The sequence below is a fragment of the Syngnathus acus genome, chromosome 13 (assembly GCF_901709675.1).
Source record: "Syngnathus acus chromosome 13, fSynAcu1.2, whole genome shotgun sequence".
In the NCBI taxonomy this organism is placed as follows: Eukaryota; Metazoa; Chordata; class Actinopteri; order Syngnathiformes; family Syngnathidae; genus Syngnathus; species Syngnathus acus.
Genome location: NC_051098.1, coordinates 13,161,296 through 13,179,222, shown reverse-complemented (window position 1 = coordinate 13,179,222; position 17,927 = coordinate 13,161,296). Strand labels below are relative to the sequence as shown.

The window sequence follows — 17,927 nt, the reverse complement described above, 5'->3', positions numbered from 1 at the left end:
AATCGGTTAATGGCAGTCATTTGAGCCTTTTTCATAAAATGTAAATTACGACTGAATTAGCTGATGTAAGTTAATATCGATAGAAGTTTTTCATATTCTCATCAACACGAGTGGACAAATATCCTAAGGCTATCAGTAAAATTAAGAACACAACAAAAACAATTACACTCACGTTGTACTTTTAAATACAACACATATCGTCAAATAAATGCTGACAAACAAATCTTTAACACACCAACATTTTTATGTTTCAGTCCCTCGCCATTGAAAGTACAATATTTCAACCGTGCTCAATTAATGGCAGTCGGTTGAGGTCATTTCACTTACCTGACTACGTTCAGAAGCTTTTTTCCTCGCTCGGTGTCCCTGTTTATTTTTAATTTCATATTTCATCGCCGCTGCGATTCTGTTCAAATTTATTCTACTCAACAGCAATAGTACTTTTGAGTACTTGACAACCGACGACTTCCTTGTACGTTTTTTTGTCATGTAATTTCTCTTCGCGCCAAAGTCGGTAATGTCTTCTTCGTTGGTGTTTTCTTTTTTTTTTTTTTTTGTATACTCGACGTGTTACCTGCATGCATGCCCCATACTGCCCCAAAGAGGCCAACGTGTGCATAGCAGCAATATCACCGTAAACCGTTACACTGGCGCACACAAGTTGTGTTATTGACGTTTGCAAGGACCTAAGGTACTTTTGTTACTTACGGCAATCACGATAGTTTCTTGAGTTTGCTCCTTAGTAAATTATTGATTGGGACGGCACACAATCCGACTGAATAGTGTTCAAACTTTGAGCCGCAGTGTGAAGTCAAAGTGAAAGAGTAATGATACCGCCTTCTTTCATTTTAATGAGTCGCTCGGCACTTTTATGAGTCAAATTCAATCGACTTTTTTAACTCTCACACAAGAGCACTCACATCAGATGGATGGATGGATGGATGGATGGATGGATGGATGGATGGATGGATGGATGGATGGATGGATGACAGAGGAAGAGAAGAATATCCAACATGTACGGACGTAATAACTGTGGACGGATGGATGCAAGATGACGGCAGATAGAAGGATAGATTGATTGGTACATGACATCCTGGCGTGAACGAAAGAACGAACAAATGAATGACACTAATCAAGTTTGCGTAACCTGGCACCAACTCGGCAGCGTCACGTTGACTGTATTTTTGTGTGTGAGTGTTTTTGTGAGTTTTGTGTGTTGCAGGTGAATCACGCGCAGGACGTTGATGGAGTCAGCTTGTTGTTTCCAAGGCTGCTGGCAGCATCCCGCAGGCTTATCGTGGCTCCGCAGAGACGCTGGCTCATTCTTCTGCTTTGCTCCAAAATGACTTTCTCATCATCTTCTTCTTTTTCCTCTGCAGCCCCTAAAGCTCAGTTGTCAGCGGGAATCACCTCGGCCAAACTCTGGAGTCTGATGGTGGTGTGACCTTGACACACTGTGCTTCTCACACACTAACAATATGAACAGTAGAATTCATTAGCACCATTCTGGAATTAAAAAAAAGATATATATATTTTTTGTAATTAAAAACAAATATATAAAAACGAGAATTTCCCCCAAACTCTGACTGTTATTTTTTTAAAAAGACAGCAAAAGTTTTTCCTTCTATATAAAAAAAAGACTTTAAATCTAAATGAAATGTGACACTATCTTTGGCCTATATTGACTTTCTGGAGCTGGGCAAAGTACACCTAATCAATACCCAGCCCAAATCCCTCTTCCCCCCAGCCAAGCAGGGACACAACAGTATGAATTGTTCTGCAAAACGCAAACTCACAACATCAATAAACGTGAGCTGAAGCCGGCCGGGCGTATCCGCTGCCGGCAATTCGCCATTAAGGACCAAAACGTGTCGCCGTGGGCTTGATGCATGGAAGCACGGAAGCTTGCTTCTCTCGAGAAGAGAACAGAAGCAGCACCATAGGGAATTTGTTCCATTTGCGCCACTCCGTTTGCTCTCTGCTTCCATTTTCTCCCAATTACCTACTTAGCCCTTACATACTGCTTGTTGTCCATTTGCACCAAGCCAATTTGAACATGGGCCCAGAAAATCCTCCAAATAATTGAACATGTCAATTCATCATCAAGAGATCTTAACAGAATGTGTTCAAGAACCCGTGTGACAAGTTGCCACACTAAAACACAAAACATTAAAATCATTAAAAAAAAAAAACTGTCAACATAAACACGAGGACTGGATTTGACGCGGTTTTTTTTTTTTTTTGCAAAAAGTGTTCCCAAAATGAAAAATCACAAGCGCCAAAAAAAACATAGGGTAATTTGTGAGGTTTAATTTTAAACTGCATGACTTTAGTATTTTTTTTTACACACATCAGATACATTGTTAATATTTACAGCAAACATGATAATAAAATAAGAAAAACAGATCCTTTTTTTTCTTTTTAACTTCACATGACGTCATCATTCCAGTAAGATGCTACTTGGGTGCTACCCTTGCATAAATGCAAAAAAAAAAAAATACAGAGTAAGAGGAAGGTGTGTCAGGTCTAAAAATAAATATACATATTTAGAAAAATAAAAGTTACAGTCTTACAAAAAAAAAATACACACAACGGGAAGTGCAGTCAAAAGGTTTTGAGCACTGAACGTGACAAGAAAACTAAAGTTTTGACACTTTGACAAACAAATAAATGCCACTTGAAGCAGACTTAACCCTTATACTTACATATACATACATAATCATCATCAATGCTATAATAATTGTGTCACAAATAGAAGACAACAATGTGTTTCGGTGGTACGCTAACAAGCTCCTCAGCAGGAATTCATACTCGCTCTTTTAGGAACACCCACTTAAAGAAAAATCACTTTCAACACTTTTTTTTTTTATCACATCAGCACAAACACAAATATATATTTTTTTCGTATACATCCGATATGGCAAAAAAAAGGAGCGAGCAAAAAAACAGGAAATAAAAGCAAAAAAACGCTGAAAATTTGCCATGTCGAGAGTTCATGTGTTTTGTTTGTGATGTATTTATTAGCTTATGTATGGTTTCCAATGTAGCGTCACAACAAGTGACGCTAAGTGCTTCTGTACAGTCGCAGGTTTTGTCAGGAAATAAAAGTAAAAATAGTCACAAACTTGACTGACATCTGGTACATGTCGCTAATTTGCCTTTCAAATTGTTGTTGAATTTCAAAGATAGCGAGATGACGTTTTAGCCCAATTATACTCCCAAAGCTAATGCTAATTATGTTCCTAACTAGCAAAACAATTTCAAAGTCATTAGCTGTTCCTCAACCGGCAGTGTTGTCCGTCCTTGTGAAATGTCGTAGCCGTCGTCCTATCCTAATTAAAAGTACGACTAAAACAAGAACGCACGGAACACCTGGATGTTGTTCTTGTCTGCTAGCTTAAAACAAGAATGCATCGATTGGTGACTTGCGAAGCCTTTTTATCATCGAAACAAATAAAACGACCCTCATGAGCTGTGAAAATAGCACATGTAGCCAATCAGTGATTGTATATCTCGCGTTGAAAAAAAAAAATGGAGTTACTGTATATGTCTTTGGCAACTACGACTAGAAAATATGTATTTACAAAAAACAAAGAATGCCTTGCGCGGATGGAACTAGAGAAATACGAAAGCATACTCTCGTATCGCAAGCCCTTGTTTTATTTTTTAATTTAATTATGTGTGTTTCCTCATAACTATACGTGCTAACGTTCACCCTTAACAAGCCAAAAGGTCAAAACGACGAGAAGGTTCACCATCACGTAACGGTCCTGCGGCGGTCGGAAGGTTTTCGCGGAACTTTTCACCAAGGAAAACTTATGCTCACTATACACTGCAAAAAGTTTAGCTCAAACTAAGATATTTTATTTATTAGTGCAGAGCTACTGAGACATTGATGGCATTTTTTTTTAAGAGACTTTGCATTTTTCCTTTTTACAGAATCAATGTTCCTAATGCACTGGCAAATAACTTTCATTAACATACTAATATATTCTTTATTTAATGTCTGTTTGTCTCTTTTTTTTCAGACCCATTTTTGCAGTGTATTAGAGGGGAGAGCAAGCAAGAAATTTGATTGGCAGACGAAGGGGGGAGTAAGTAATGGCGGTTAGGGAAAAAGTGACAACAAACTAGCAAAGTGCCAAGAAAAAATACTTTTTTTTCCTTTTTTTTTTAACACAGTAGAAAACGACGCAAAGCTGGAAACCGGTGGGGGCGGGTGGGGGTCTGAGGTGGTTTTGCTGTTTGGGGGGTTCACACGGATTGCTCCTTAGGGAATTGTGCTCGTGGGCCGGCGGTGGCCGAGAAACCGGTGTTGGAGTACATGGGCTCGTTGGAGGGCGGCTGGGCGTAGGCGTGCTGCGGCAGGAAGCTGATGGGCGGGTGGCTCGGGGGGGCGGCCGGCTGACACTCGGGCTGCAGGTCCAGGTCACGCTGGTGGCTCATGTATTCGGTCGGGTTCAACGGCTCTGCCGGATGGTTCCCGGAGTCCTGTCGAGGGGAGGAGAAGAGGGGTTGTCAGGCGGGAGGGGGCGGGGCATGTTACCACGACAAGTCGGCAAACGAGATGGAAAGCCATCCTGGATGTGATGCAACCACTAAAAGCCAACAAAGCCGTTTCGATAACTCATCAAGACTAAAGTAAAGAAACAAAACTCAAAAGCACATAGAAATAAACTACACGATAACTCCCAAACTCGCCAAAAGTTTGGGCCGTTCTGAAATTTCAGGATGGACACTGGGTCATCCTGAACTTTCACCCCAAAGCAGAATATGGCGAACATTTTTGTGAGCAGTGTATTTGTCAGTGTCTCACACACACATACACACACTCTCGACTGTTAAAATAACATTTTTTTCCGTCTCTGGGCGCATCTCCGTTCACCTGCCCGGAAGATTTATTAGGCCTCCATTTTTGTTTGGCACCAGAGGAATGCGGTTGCAATTCCACACCGGAGCAAGACTTGATTCTTCCTCAGCACGGGGATCAGTTATTATGAAGCAGTAAGCCCGAGGTCATACCGGATGGAAAACAGCAATGTAATGTGAAAACAAGTCTACTCAAAGGTAATGGGACAGTTCTGCTGTAGATGAGACTTTGTCCTGCCTGTATTGCGCGGCTGAAATAAAAACACAGGAAGTTACACAAATGCGCTCCAGCAATGGCAGGGGAAAAAGAAATAATCGGAAAAAGATTCTGCAATTCATCATGTTACAGTGCTCACTTACGCAAATAAAAGCCACAATGTGGCGATTATTTTGGTGGCCCATTTGTTTACAATCATGTTTTTGGCATTCCGTGGTCTGTAGTGAGAAGGGGAAAAACTGAATTCATGATGGGAAGTTTCAAGTGAACAAAAACAATGCTATAAATCTAATAAGTGTCCCTCATATGAGCAAATACGCACACCCCCACCACCCTCGTCTCTTTTAATTAATTACAAATGCTAAGCAAAACATTTGACACAACAAGAAAAGAAACAAGACTGAAGAAATGAGACAGGTGGGAGAGACTCTGGACGGGAAGGAGCTGATTGGTCGGACACGGAGGGAGTGGGCGGGCCTACCAAGGGAGCCATTAATGGGTAATGAAGGGCATAAAAATGAACAAGGAAAATGAACAAAGTTGACTAAACAAATCAAGTTTGCGGTCGCTGGCGGCACTTGTAAAAAATTCTGGAATGATTTCAGAAATGCGACGATGGTCCCCCGCCGTTTTTACATTTGTGTGACTGGCAAATCAAACACACACAGCATGGAAACACTCGTTTTCCATTAGAAGGGAATTTGTGTGAGTCCGATTTGGGAGATTCGGAGCCGCGGCAGCTCATTACTCAGAGGAGACCAGCGCCATTCGTTTAAGTCTGACGGGAACGTGTTTTGTTGTTGTTTGGCCTTTGGAATTAATTGAATTTAAAATTGCATGCATGTAATATTTTTGATGCCAATTGGCACCACGTGTAATGAAAACTTGGAAATTTGTCAAGCTGACCAAAAAAAAAAAACCATTGTCTCATGAATGCGACATGTTTGTTTACTTAAATATTTTGGCAAAGTAAATTTTCTAGAAAATGAAAAAAAAAAAAAGCCATTGTCTCATGAATAAATAAAAAATAAAATACATTTTCTAGAATATTTCAAACAACACTAGAGAGGGGGCGGGGCACTGAGGGGAAAAAAAGTGGTCAAATTACACAAAAAAACAACAACAACCATGCATCAAAAAAAGAGACGATAAGAGTGGAAAAAGAAAACTTACGAATATTCGTCACACATCTCTACATCTACGAAAACGACGATCCCCGCTCTGAAAAGGTTTCGGCGACAAAACCACAAACAGACTTCAAATGAATCTCACAACAACTCTTTGCATTTGAGAATTAAAATAAAAAAATGCACAAAAGCTTAGCAAAGAATTAATTTTGAAGGGCAAAACAGAGGGAGCGTTCATGTTAGGCAGATCAATCGGGTGAAAGCGTCAAAGCACAAATACACAACTAATTTAGATTTTCAGGACCCGTCACTCCAACTTTTCAATTCTTCTGCTACTTTTTCCAACTCATCAGCAAACACTCAGTAACCACCTGGACCAATCACCAACCACCATTCTTCCAAAAACGCCTGATGGATTACATCACCGTACCATACCGACAGTTGTATTGATTTCCCATGCTAGTCAACCCGAAATGGTTGCGGAATCCAAAAATCACAAAAACTTGGTTGTGTAGCTGGGATAAAACCATATTTCCAGATTGGCTCCGGAGGAATTGATCAGGTCAAACGGTGGCTAAAATCTTTCTGGCAAATGTCACGTTTTACAGTGTATTCACCTCCCGCGGGCGGCTGGAGCAACACAACTCAACACAACTCACTCGGCTGTCAAAGGTTATTACTTCTCTGACAGTAAAATGATGGACTGAGAGGCAAGAACTTACATTGGCAAACATGGAGGCCAGAGTTTGATTGCCATCGATTTTCCAGAGAAAAGTGGACCGAAACCCGAGCCGGCCTCGACTACCCTTTAACGTTGCGACACGTTGAACGACAACATTAGGCTGTCATTTTTGATGCCTTGCACATTCGATCATTTTTTTTTTGGGTCATAGTCAAGTTTACAGACATCTGGATCAAACATTGTATGGAACCGGGATTGCGCAACCAGAGCCCGGAGCCCCAATCTATTTTTCAGTTTTTAAATTCCTGGCATTGTTTCGTGTGAATAAAGGTCAAATGCCGTCTCTTCAACACTTGACCAAACTATCGTAATATTTGCCGAGTCCATCCTCACTACGTCGCCTTTTCGAGCTCAACTATCAGTTCCTTCCTCTCTTCCCCTACTCCAATTAAAGTTCTTTGGAACTTTGAGCAAACAGGAGGACCTGGGGGGGACGAGGGGAACTTTATCAAGCGCATACATTTGAACCGGGGTGCTAATCTAAATGAAATCTGGTTCACCTTGAAGTCATTTTGTAGTAGTTTAAAGTCGAGGGGCCCCCAAATATCTGATAATGTAATAACTCTGTCAAAGCGACACTCGGGAAAAAAAAAAAAAACACACAGGCTGCGATTAAAAGGCGACTGATTCATTTTATAGATTATTGTAGACTCCCAAAATGGCTGAACTTGAAAGCATTTACTAGAATCGGTGTGATGTCGGGCGGGATGAACGAGAGGTTCAATCAAGCGCTGGACGGCGGATTTATCGAGCGGCGCAACCCGGGGGGGGGGGGGGATTTCGACGGGCCATTCCCGGGAGGACTTTGATGTTGCAGGCGCAACTACCTGAGCTGCTGACGGAACAGCCGATATCTACCATACCGCAGTCGATTTATTTTCTATTAGCCCGTCCATCGTTTTGACGATTGATTGGCTTTAAATCGTATTCTGAACGTTTCAGAAATTGGAATTTTGACCTTAATCTGACCTTAATTTGAATATTGGAACAAATGCGTCCCTGCCTCCGTCCACCAAAATGGAGTTGCACAAACTAATACGATTTGAGCAAATCATTCCAACACTTAATTTAGTCCGATAGGTATCGATTTACCCATCGGTTTGGTGTTGTCGTATCTAGTTGCATAGCTTCCAAGTGGGAGCAGCATGACAGTACAGCTGTAATAAAATAAACATCATGAAATCAATATCCATCTCGCATGAATACCCGAGTAAACATGCCACTTCCACGGGATGCGGCCGGACGTAAGAGTAAAGAGAACAGCCGCCGCCGGCGCACTGTTTCAACGAGCCCCTTGACTCTGGCTCGACTCATCGGCACCTAAATGGCAAGGGGTTGCCATGGAGACCGCTCTGGCAACAAAGACCGCTCGGCGGCGTAGCCGTAATCCAAAGTGACTTCAATTGATCGACGGCTTTGTTCCTCACCGGCGCGATGTTGTCGAGAGCCGAATAGACACTTGACGGTTGGGCTGGATTTCTGCTTCTCGGTGACTGGCCGCACAATGCACGCTAAAGTGTACTTAGCGGCAAAGTCTTTTGAAATAAGACGTGTTGAAAACAATGTCTGAAGACTAAAAGGCAATTTCTATTGTTATCTGTTCACACAAAAAAAAGTGTTAAAGACATGCTCTGCTTGACGTGTATCCTTTCACAAAAAAAGCTTGTTTTCTCCGCTTTTTGCTCAGAAACCATATCGGACCGGTGATTAACGAAGAATAAAAAAGCTAAAAAAGAAACTTTTTATGATTTGAGATTTTATGCAAGTACAGCATACTTTCGGCGTGACCTTTTGCTTTCTCCTGCGAGCAAAACCAACATCTTACGAGCTCTCGCCTAGTTTAACGGGCTCGTTTTGTACGCCGCTAAAGTATGCGTCTGAGCCACGAGCGCTGAAATAGCATTTCTCTGCAGAGGCCATGAAAGAATCGTCGGCCAAGACCACAGGAGCAGCTGGATAGCGGGGTTGGAGGCAATATAGGTGGGGGGGGGGGGGGGCGTGTATTATTCGGTGGATGAGAAAGAGGAGTGCATCGGTCTGTGTACCTGGAGGCCAAAGTCTGAGGGGAAAGGCCTATAATGGCATGCGCTAGTGTGAGCTAGGCTGGATGGTTGCGTACTCGACAAGGTCCCCGGGGCCAGAGTGAGCCGAGCTTCGCGGGCTGGGGAAGGAGGCCAAGGCTGCAGTATCCAGCTCCGCGTACTGGACCTCGCAGTCTTTGTGGCCTGAGTTCTGGAGACAAGAGAGGGCGAGAGGCGAGTGAGGAGTGGACGCGGGTGGGGGGCCACCGAGAGCGGCGGCCGGCGCACGACCACCGATGCTGAAATCAACACAAATGACAGATGAGATGGAAAAATGCTGAGGTTGTTTGTAGACACTGGTATTTTTAAAAACTTGACCTCAATTATGTCGCTCCTTAGCTCTTTTCTGCCTATTTGTATTTTTCTACTTGCTTTAAATGTCAACGACAAATAGGCTAATAGGAGAGTAGCAATTGGGATCAAGGACGGCTGCTCAACTAATGCATCTTGATTGAGGCACGAGCTTTTTATGAAGCACTAACGTAGACCCGGATTGCTAAATTGAAGTAATGGAAAACAAAAACAAACAAGCAGATATTAGATAGATGTTAACAATTTTAGCAAGCTTGAATTACTGGCTTTTTTCCATCGTCATAAACCTAAACAGTGGACAAAATAAAAATGCTGTTTTTAAAAATACCTGTGTTAACCTCAGATTCTTTGCATGCAGATAACAAGATGGCCTTCCTGTTTTCTTTCGGAAAACAGCCTCAAATCGCTTCCCATTTAGGCAGCGATAAAGTGTTGATTTCATTGTCCTCGGAGATGCTGAGACGAGAATGTTAACGTTCGTGTGATTGAGCCACCGATTGACCCGGTGAGCAATTGGCCCGAGTGGACGACTGCGTAAATGACTTTGGCAAGCTAATCAATGGACAATAAAAGCCTTCAGCATTGACTCTAAAAAGACTTTTTTTTCCCCCTCCACCGTCCGCAGTATTAGCGTCCGTCGCTCGAGTGGACACTTGAAGACGGCCTGGCCTGTCAATGATCCTTAAAAATTGAAATAGAAAAGAAATGTAACATGGATCATGTATTTTTCTTCCTAAATAGGCCACTCGTGAGGTAATAAGGGTTGCAAAAGTGACAAATCCATAAGTGACAAATCCATCCATCCATCCATCCATCCATCCATCCATCCATCCATCCATCCATCCATCCATCCATCCATCCATCCATCCATCCATCCATCCATCCATCCATCCATCCATCCATCCATCCGTGATAATTGTTACTGCACAAAGTGCAGCCGGAAATGTCAACATATTAAAAAAGTTCAATGAAAGCGGAACAAGTTTTAATAAAATGCAAATGCAGGTTCCATTTGCTGTCAAACTGCAATCAGAGTGCAAAAAGAAAAAAAAGAAAACCTCTGACAATTGATTAAGAAAAAAACAACAACCTCCGCCTCCTCAGTGCGTTGGAGGAATGCAATAAATTATGAAAGCGATCAATAAAATTAAAGCCAGATATGAATTTTGCATCCAGTCTTTGGATGGCAGGCGAGGTGATGCGATGCCAACTCGCTTGCTCTCCATCCGCATCCATGGCGGGATTACAAAATAAGATGGAGGCTTTTACAGAAAGGGATGTTAATAATTCAACTCTCTCCTCCTCCGCGTTGTCGTTCCTCGCCGGCTGCCTATTTAAATATCTCGAATATTTGTCACGAGCAGGGTGCAATCAGGGGGAAAATTACAGCCGCTTCGCTTTGGGAATTGGCGGATAGTGTTTTGCCCCCGGTGAATCGTCATTAGCAACAGCTGGAGCTCGCCGTGTTGCTCCCAAGTCGAGTTAGGCAAAATCACAATTTCCCAAAATGGAATCTTACATGAGGCAAGAATGGTCAGGTTCTTTTTTTTACCTCCTCTGAGGCCTTAATTTAATACAGTCAATAACTCGTGTACCATAAGTGAAGCCGTCCGAGGGAAAAAGGGAGTATTTAGTCACTGAATGAAACCCTCCAAGTTCAGACGAGCCTTTTAAAAAATAAAAAATAAAATGCCGAAGCAGCAGTTAAAAAAATAAACTATGCTGACAGCTGAGAAATGCATCAACAGCGGAGCTCGCTTTTCCATTTTAGATGATGCCTGAGAGCACCGAGAGCTTTGACTTGGCACTTTCCCCTGTTGTCTATTCAAAGTAGCAAAGTGAAAAAATGTGAAAGATGCTCGCTATTGGGAAAACGTTTCCACCAATGCAAGCCTTGACTGCAAAAAAAAAAAATGCCCAGAAGCTTGAGAAACTGTTTAGCCCACTCGACACCAATTGGATAACAAATTAGTCGGCGACCCACAAACATACCAACATTTTACTTCAATGTATTATTTTTATACTGAACCCAAAACATGATTACATTTTCTACTGCTGCTTCATAATAATAACATAAATGGGTAAGAAATAAAGCAGAGAATGTAGATGTTTGAGAAACTGACAGCAATCCTTAACACCAATCGAAGACTCTCCACGCTTCACCTTGTTTTTTATTTATTTGCCACAGGCACATATGAAATGATAAATATGGTAAACATATCACTGTAAAAAGCAAGATATGAACTATTGGTGCTGCTTGGTAGTAACCGGCGGGCTCTTGCTCAAGGTAATTTCTGAAAAGATAGTTCTTGTTTAATTCTACACACAAGTGGACTGCGCTGTTTATCGAAGAGCCATATGGCTCGAGCATGAGGTGGTATGCTCCCAGCTCCGTAGTACACTTGCTAGAAAAAATGTTGAATAAATGAATGGGTCATAGTTCATTTTAGTGACCCGGCAACTTTTTCAATGGCTCATTTTGTTTATCTGTGTTGAGAAAGAAAATCTCCTAGGGGGGCAAATGCAGAAATGAATTCAGACATCTGCTGCAAGTGGGCGTCAAGATGGAGCCTATTTGGCCTTGGAGGAGGTCTGCCCGAACTGAGTGTCACTCTGGGGTTGCGTCGTTGAGGTTAACTTATGTCTTTCTTTCCTTGTATCGTCTCTGGCGTCGACATCAACACCATCTGCCGTCAAGGCTGCGATTGAGGAAATGTTCTCTCCCGACTTCATAACTTAACTTATTTTACTTTGTTTGTGAGGTGCTAATATGTCCCAAATAATATACAGTATATTAGTGCAAAATAAAGAAAAAAATAAGTTGTTCCGGAGCAACAGGTGCGGAGGCAGGTAACTTCCATCAGCTTATCTATATAAATATGTATTTAATGTGTGCGTGCGATTGAGCTCGGTTAGCATCATTTCATCGTTGTATATTTTTTATGTTTGTCGCTGGAACAGAGTCAATCTTCATGATCACACCAGGCTTCTTCTTGTCTGCTCTTTGCTAATTTAAATATTCAGCTCCCCTATGACTTGGCAGCTCGGCAGACGGAAAATGCGACATAAACGGAGCTAGCGAAAGATAAAGCTAAGTTAGACGGGTATAGAGAGTAAATGATAGCGACAGGAGTGTGTTGACTATCTTTGGCCACTGTAGCCAGCTAGCTAGCTAGCCAACCCGCGCGTTAAACAAAATTAACAAGCTAAAATAAAAGAACCAGTAAACAAAGGCAAGCGCTAGCTAGCTAGCCAGCCTGCGCGTTAAACAAAATTAACAAGCTAAAATAAAAGAACCAGTGAACAAAGGTAAGCGCTAGTAGGTTAGCACCCTGTTAACATCCCGACCCTTGCGTGCTGAATGCCCTCGGCAGCGGATCAGCGTTGTGCGCCTTTGAACTCGGCTATAGTTGGATAGTTCCTGCAAATATTTGCATAAAACTCAGCGAGACGCACTCCACACACGCACACAATTCAGGCTCATTGTTTAAATGCCCCAAAAGACTTTGTGTAACTGAAACCGGGGACTGCAGCCAAAGCAAACTAAAGCTGCGAGGGGGGACTGGAGCGTTCCCAGGGGTGGGGAGCGCCTGATGCAACAAGGCAGCCGTTTCATGGTCAACACTCGGCGCCATGATGCTACACTTATCTTCACGCGCCAGCCACACAAACGGCAAGTCATTACGGAGGATTAGTGGAAAGGCAGAGTGGAGGTGAGGCGGCGTGCAAAGGGTCAGATGCGCGGCGGCTAGGTTAGCATAGGAAGCTCTGCGGGGATTCTCAAAGGGGCTCCTAGAAAAATTATATTAAGGCTTTTTAAGACCTTTTGTAATGCCGCTTTCATCAAATCTAAAACCTACACTGGCATCGGAAACAGAACTTTGAATTATATAAGTCCTTGATTTATGAAAATCCAACATTTTCAAGTTCTGCGGACCCCCTGACAGGCAGTAACGATGTAAAGTCAAAACGCTTCGTCCAGCTCACCCTTTGCCTTTCACCGCCGAGGGCGGAGGTCATCGCACGCCGACACGCCTCCGATCAAAATCAATTCTCCAGCCCGCTCGGTTTCTCACCGGCAATTACGAGCGGCCGAAGGCGGCAGGCGAGGACGCGCCCTCGCCGCGTACGAGTACTCACCGGCTTATCGGTGAAGGGGGTCGACTCGGAGGGCGCCATGTCGTAATAAGGCGGCTGGAGAGGGAGCTTCTGCATCTCCTCGTCTTTGTCCAGATGGACCACCTGTGGAAGAATACAAAGCACATCATCATATGATGATGTCACAACAATGAATTATATTTTTTTAATCACATTGGATCATGTACATGTTTGAATGCACACCATTTTTTTATGAAAATACTGAATAATTTAATTTATTGTGTAATAAACCACATAAAAATCGTTGTGTTAATTAGAAAAAAATAAAAAATGTCATTTTTAATATTAATTAATATAATGAATATTAATCTAATATTTTTTAATCACATTGGATCATGTACATGCAATTTTGTTTATAATTGATAATTTTTTATCATATTTTTTAATCACATTGGATCATATACATGCACACCATTTTTTTATGAAGATATTGAATAATTTCATTCATTGTGTAATAAACCACAAAAAAAATCATTGTGTTAATTAGAAAAAATGTATGTCCTTTCAAAGTGAATTCTTTCACTCTCATATGTGTTTTTCTTTTAGTCTAAACTTCAACAAGGGATTGCTTGCTTGACAGCGGTTTCAACTTTCGCCGCTCGGCTGAACTTGGCATTTTGCATCCAATTAACGGCTCACGCGTGCCACATGATGCAAACTGTGGAAATAGCGAGATGCCGATGCTGAAAGAAGCGTCGGGCTCGCAGAGCGAGAAATTCAACACGCAGAATGAGCCCCGCTTATTAGCATGCGTCCATCCGTTGCCTTTGCGCATACTCTCATTAGGGTGCGCTGAAGCCTTTCTCAAGTGACTTTAGGTGAGATGCAACCGGCTCCGCTCTCGACTGATCACAGCCAATTGCAGAGCACTTATGGACAAACAACCGGTCACACTCATGTTCACACTTCTGGACAATTTAGAATCCTCGGTGAACCGAATATGGGCGTTTTTGGCTGCTGGGTCCAAAAGTATGCAAGCACATGGAGAATAGAAACATCTCGACTATCATATGCTTGGTCCACCAAGCTGCCAACAAGGAACATGGAGTTATACGTAAGTGTCCATTTGAATGGATGGATGGAAGGCTCAGGTTAGCGACAGGGACGGCTAACCGTTAGCGTCACTTGTAGGATGCTGAAGCCAGTGTATGAACGTGATTATTATGCTATTCAATAAAGTAATTGAAAATGCACCGGCGGCTCTATCTGTCCTTGACCACTTGGTGTGGGTTTTGCAATATGTTCTAGCTAGCAGAAGTCAGCGAACAGTGTGTCCACATTTGTAGGCGGCGTCCTCCACAAGATGAATTGAATGGCCTCAACATTGCTCTTCTTCTACGGCGCTTTGCTTCTACACGAGGCCTTTCCAAATTTGCTACGGTTTATGCGGTCCTGCTAATGTGTACACCGCTAGCGCTTAAATGAGCTAATGGCTAATGCTAGCAATCGCAGACATTTGTTTTTGCCGTCCTACCTGGATGTCATCGGATGTCAAGTGTCCCTTCATGTCGTTGTTCTTCTTCTTGGGCGGCGGCGGGGCGGGCTTGTGGGCCGGCGGGAGGTCGGTCCTGTTGAGAGGGAGACAGAGCGCAAAAACAACGTGACACTCGGGCGACGTCAGCGCCGGCCGCCCCGTCACATCTCCGTCACCTTCCACAACGCTCTCTAACGAGAAGGCCTGCCTGCACTTGCCTTTTTTTGCACTCTTGGCTTTTGATAGATCGGGACTTGGCGGTTGCGTGACGGCGGCGGCCGTGCGGCCTGCCCTTTCAAAGGCTGCAGACAGACACTGTGCTAACGAGAGCAGGCTGTAATTGGACACTGAGGTGAGGGGGGTGGGATGGAGGGGGGGTTAGAGGGGTCGGGTATATGAGGGGGGCAAGGAGAATTGTGAGTCAGGTGCTCCAGGTCAGTCTAGCCGACCGGCCTGTCATGCTCGCTTGACGTGACATTATCGACCTCAAGGCCGCCTCCGAGAACTGAACAGGAACTTTTAACCCTGATGATAGCGGCAACGTCTTCAAAAGCAGCAACCGCACACCACTTTGACGTAAAGACAAATTTTGATCGACTGGATGGATGACAATTAATTATTGAAAATGTGACTGAGCATTACGGTGAACCAAGCACTGTAAACGTGTCATGATATAAAGTTCCCAAGTGTTTGACGTATGCCGAAATAATTAGTTCACCGCCATCAGGTTGTCGCAGTGCAAAAACCTTCGCGCCGTGTCACAAGTCACGTCTCACATCCTGACACGACATCACCAGCCGTCGCGGATAACGAAGACGACGCGCCTTATCTGCGCCATCCGCCACCTCCCATTCGCGCTGGTTCACGTCCTTATTGAATAACACGACCTTTCCCGGCAAGGCCAAGCCGGCGTTTTAATGCGTAGAAAATTTGTGCATGAGCGCACCCCTTAACTCTTTTTTTCACGCTCATTATTTCCGCTCTGCCAAAAAGCCCCGACACGGCAGCGAGACGAGACAGCGACGCTCACTTAAGCAACTTGAGCGCTCGCGTCTGAAACGACGTTGTCACCAAAGTCGTGTTTTTCTTCGCTTCATCAAACGAGGAGAAATGGAAACATGTTTTTTTTTAACTGACATGAAAATAAGAAAATCGTTTTTATCGGAGTGTGCGGTACATTCCAGGACAGCGCAACTCGACACAGAACACAAAAATTTTGCTTCCGACACATTTTGGAATTTCTTCCTTCAATGTCGCAAAGGAATGAGAAGAATCATAGCAACACGTGGGGAATAGAATATGCAACACGAAAAAGGGTGGAAGAATGTTGGGATTATTTTTACACAACCCCCCCCCCCCAAAAAAAAATCGCGTGACGAACGAGGACGCGCATCATCTCGCAGAGGTGAAACGGCGGGCTCATTAGACAACATTGTAATCTCGCTCACTTGATGCAGTCACAAACACAAAAGCCTTGACAGCTGCCTTGGAAGGAAAAAAAAAAAATCTCATTTCCAGCCACCGTCAACGCAGCGTGACATCGAAACGCAACGAGTGAGCGAGAGGAGCTGCCGACCTACATGTCGCTCCTTTTCAATAACATCAGCTAACGTTTGACACTTTGTAACATCCGCCTCCATGTTGGGATGAATGGCCCGAATATGCGCACGTTTTGCGGTGAGATCTCTCCTCCAAACCTGCAGGGCCCTTCTCATGATGACATTCAATTGGCAGCGGCGGCTCGGGGGGGAGGCGTCACGCAAAGACCCACTCTTTCCTTCCCGTCGCACCTTCTTTTCCTCCTCGACCATCACATGTCAAAATGAGAGAATGCAAGGAAAGAGGCGACGGAGTGAGATGGTAAGGTGAATTTACAACGGTCACGTGGGAGGGGGATAAATAGATTTTTCTAAAGACTCTAAATTCTGTGGAGTTGGGAATTTGTTAAAAACAGTTATTAATATACAAAATGGTGATGTGGTTCAGACAGAGGTTAATACGTATGCCAAATATTTGCGCTCTCCCGGTTGAACAGCTGCCGTCCGCTAACGTCCGCGACGTCGCTGTTTGCACGAGTCGACGACGCAAATTTGTTTGGGCAAAACTTGCGCAAGTTTGGAAAAAAAAGCTCACGGGAGAATATAATAACCGATGCTGTCGGATTAAAAAGTCATCAGTTTCAATTTGTACGCCTCTCAAGGCTTCAAAACGACAGCTGTCGGCATCACTCGGGGGAATGCTTGCCTCACAGGCTGCCCAAAGGACGTCCCATCCCGGGAAGTTGGGAACCCTAACCCTTTTACGGTACAAGATGGCATTTGGGTTTGCAAAAAACGACACTGACAATGAATGGCCGCGGGGACCAAATCATCAATTCTCCACCCTCCGAGACGCAAAGCTGTAACAGAGACTGGGTTCTTTTGATATCAAGGGAGGAAATGGTCCATTAGAAGCTCCTCGTATTTTGCAGGGGTCATTTTGACATCTTCGGGGTCGACCACCTTACTCCTCATTATTCCGGCTCAAAACTTGACTTGTGAGACAGCTGCGGCAATCTGTGCCGAGTCTTCCCTTTTGGGCTCTGCTGTCGCAAAATTGAGCTGGGGAGTAATTAGTTCACGTTTGTTATATTTCCATAAAACTCCCTAAATGACGTGACTGTATTTTGCATACTCGTGGGTTCCCAGACTCCATTTTGAAAACGTCTTCCCTAAAGACAAAATCCCATCGCAATGCTAATAAATAAATAAATATAAAATATATAAATTTAGATATTCGGGACATATGTCGTCTTTGCAGTCACAAAGCTAATCGAGCTAACCGGCGTGCCGCGTCGTTGTCACTGGCCAACTTTCGTACCTCAGCTGTGGCACGATGCAGTAATGAAGGTGGCGGCCATTCGGGGCGACTGACGCTAATGGAAGCTGACAAGTGCCGCACGCCCGCA

The 17,927-nt window shown here is 43.6% G+C and overlaps 1 protein-coding gene across 1 annotated transcript in view; it reads right to left on the bottom strand.

The window, feature by feature from the left end:
- Window positions 1-2,739: 2,739 nt before the first annotated feature.
- Window positions 2,740-17,927, bottom strand: part of nectin1b (nectin cell adhesion molecule 1b) — a 110,586-nt gene continuing 95,398 nt past the window's right edge. Inside the window, 3 exon segments of the mRNA XM_037268323.1 lie at window positions 2,740-4,491; window positions 13,489-13,590; window positions 14,981-15,074. Coding sequence (XP_037124218.1) covers window positions 4,255-4,491; window positions 13,489-13,590; window positions 14,981-15,074 — 433 coding nt within the window. The 3' untranslated portion in view covers window positions 2,740-4,254.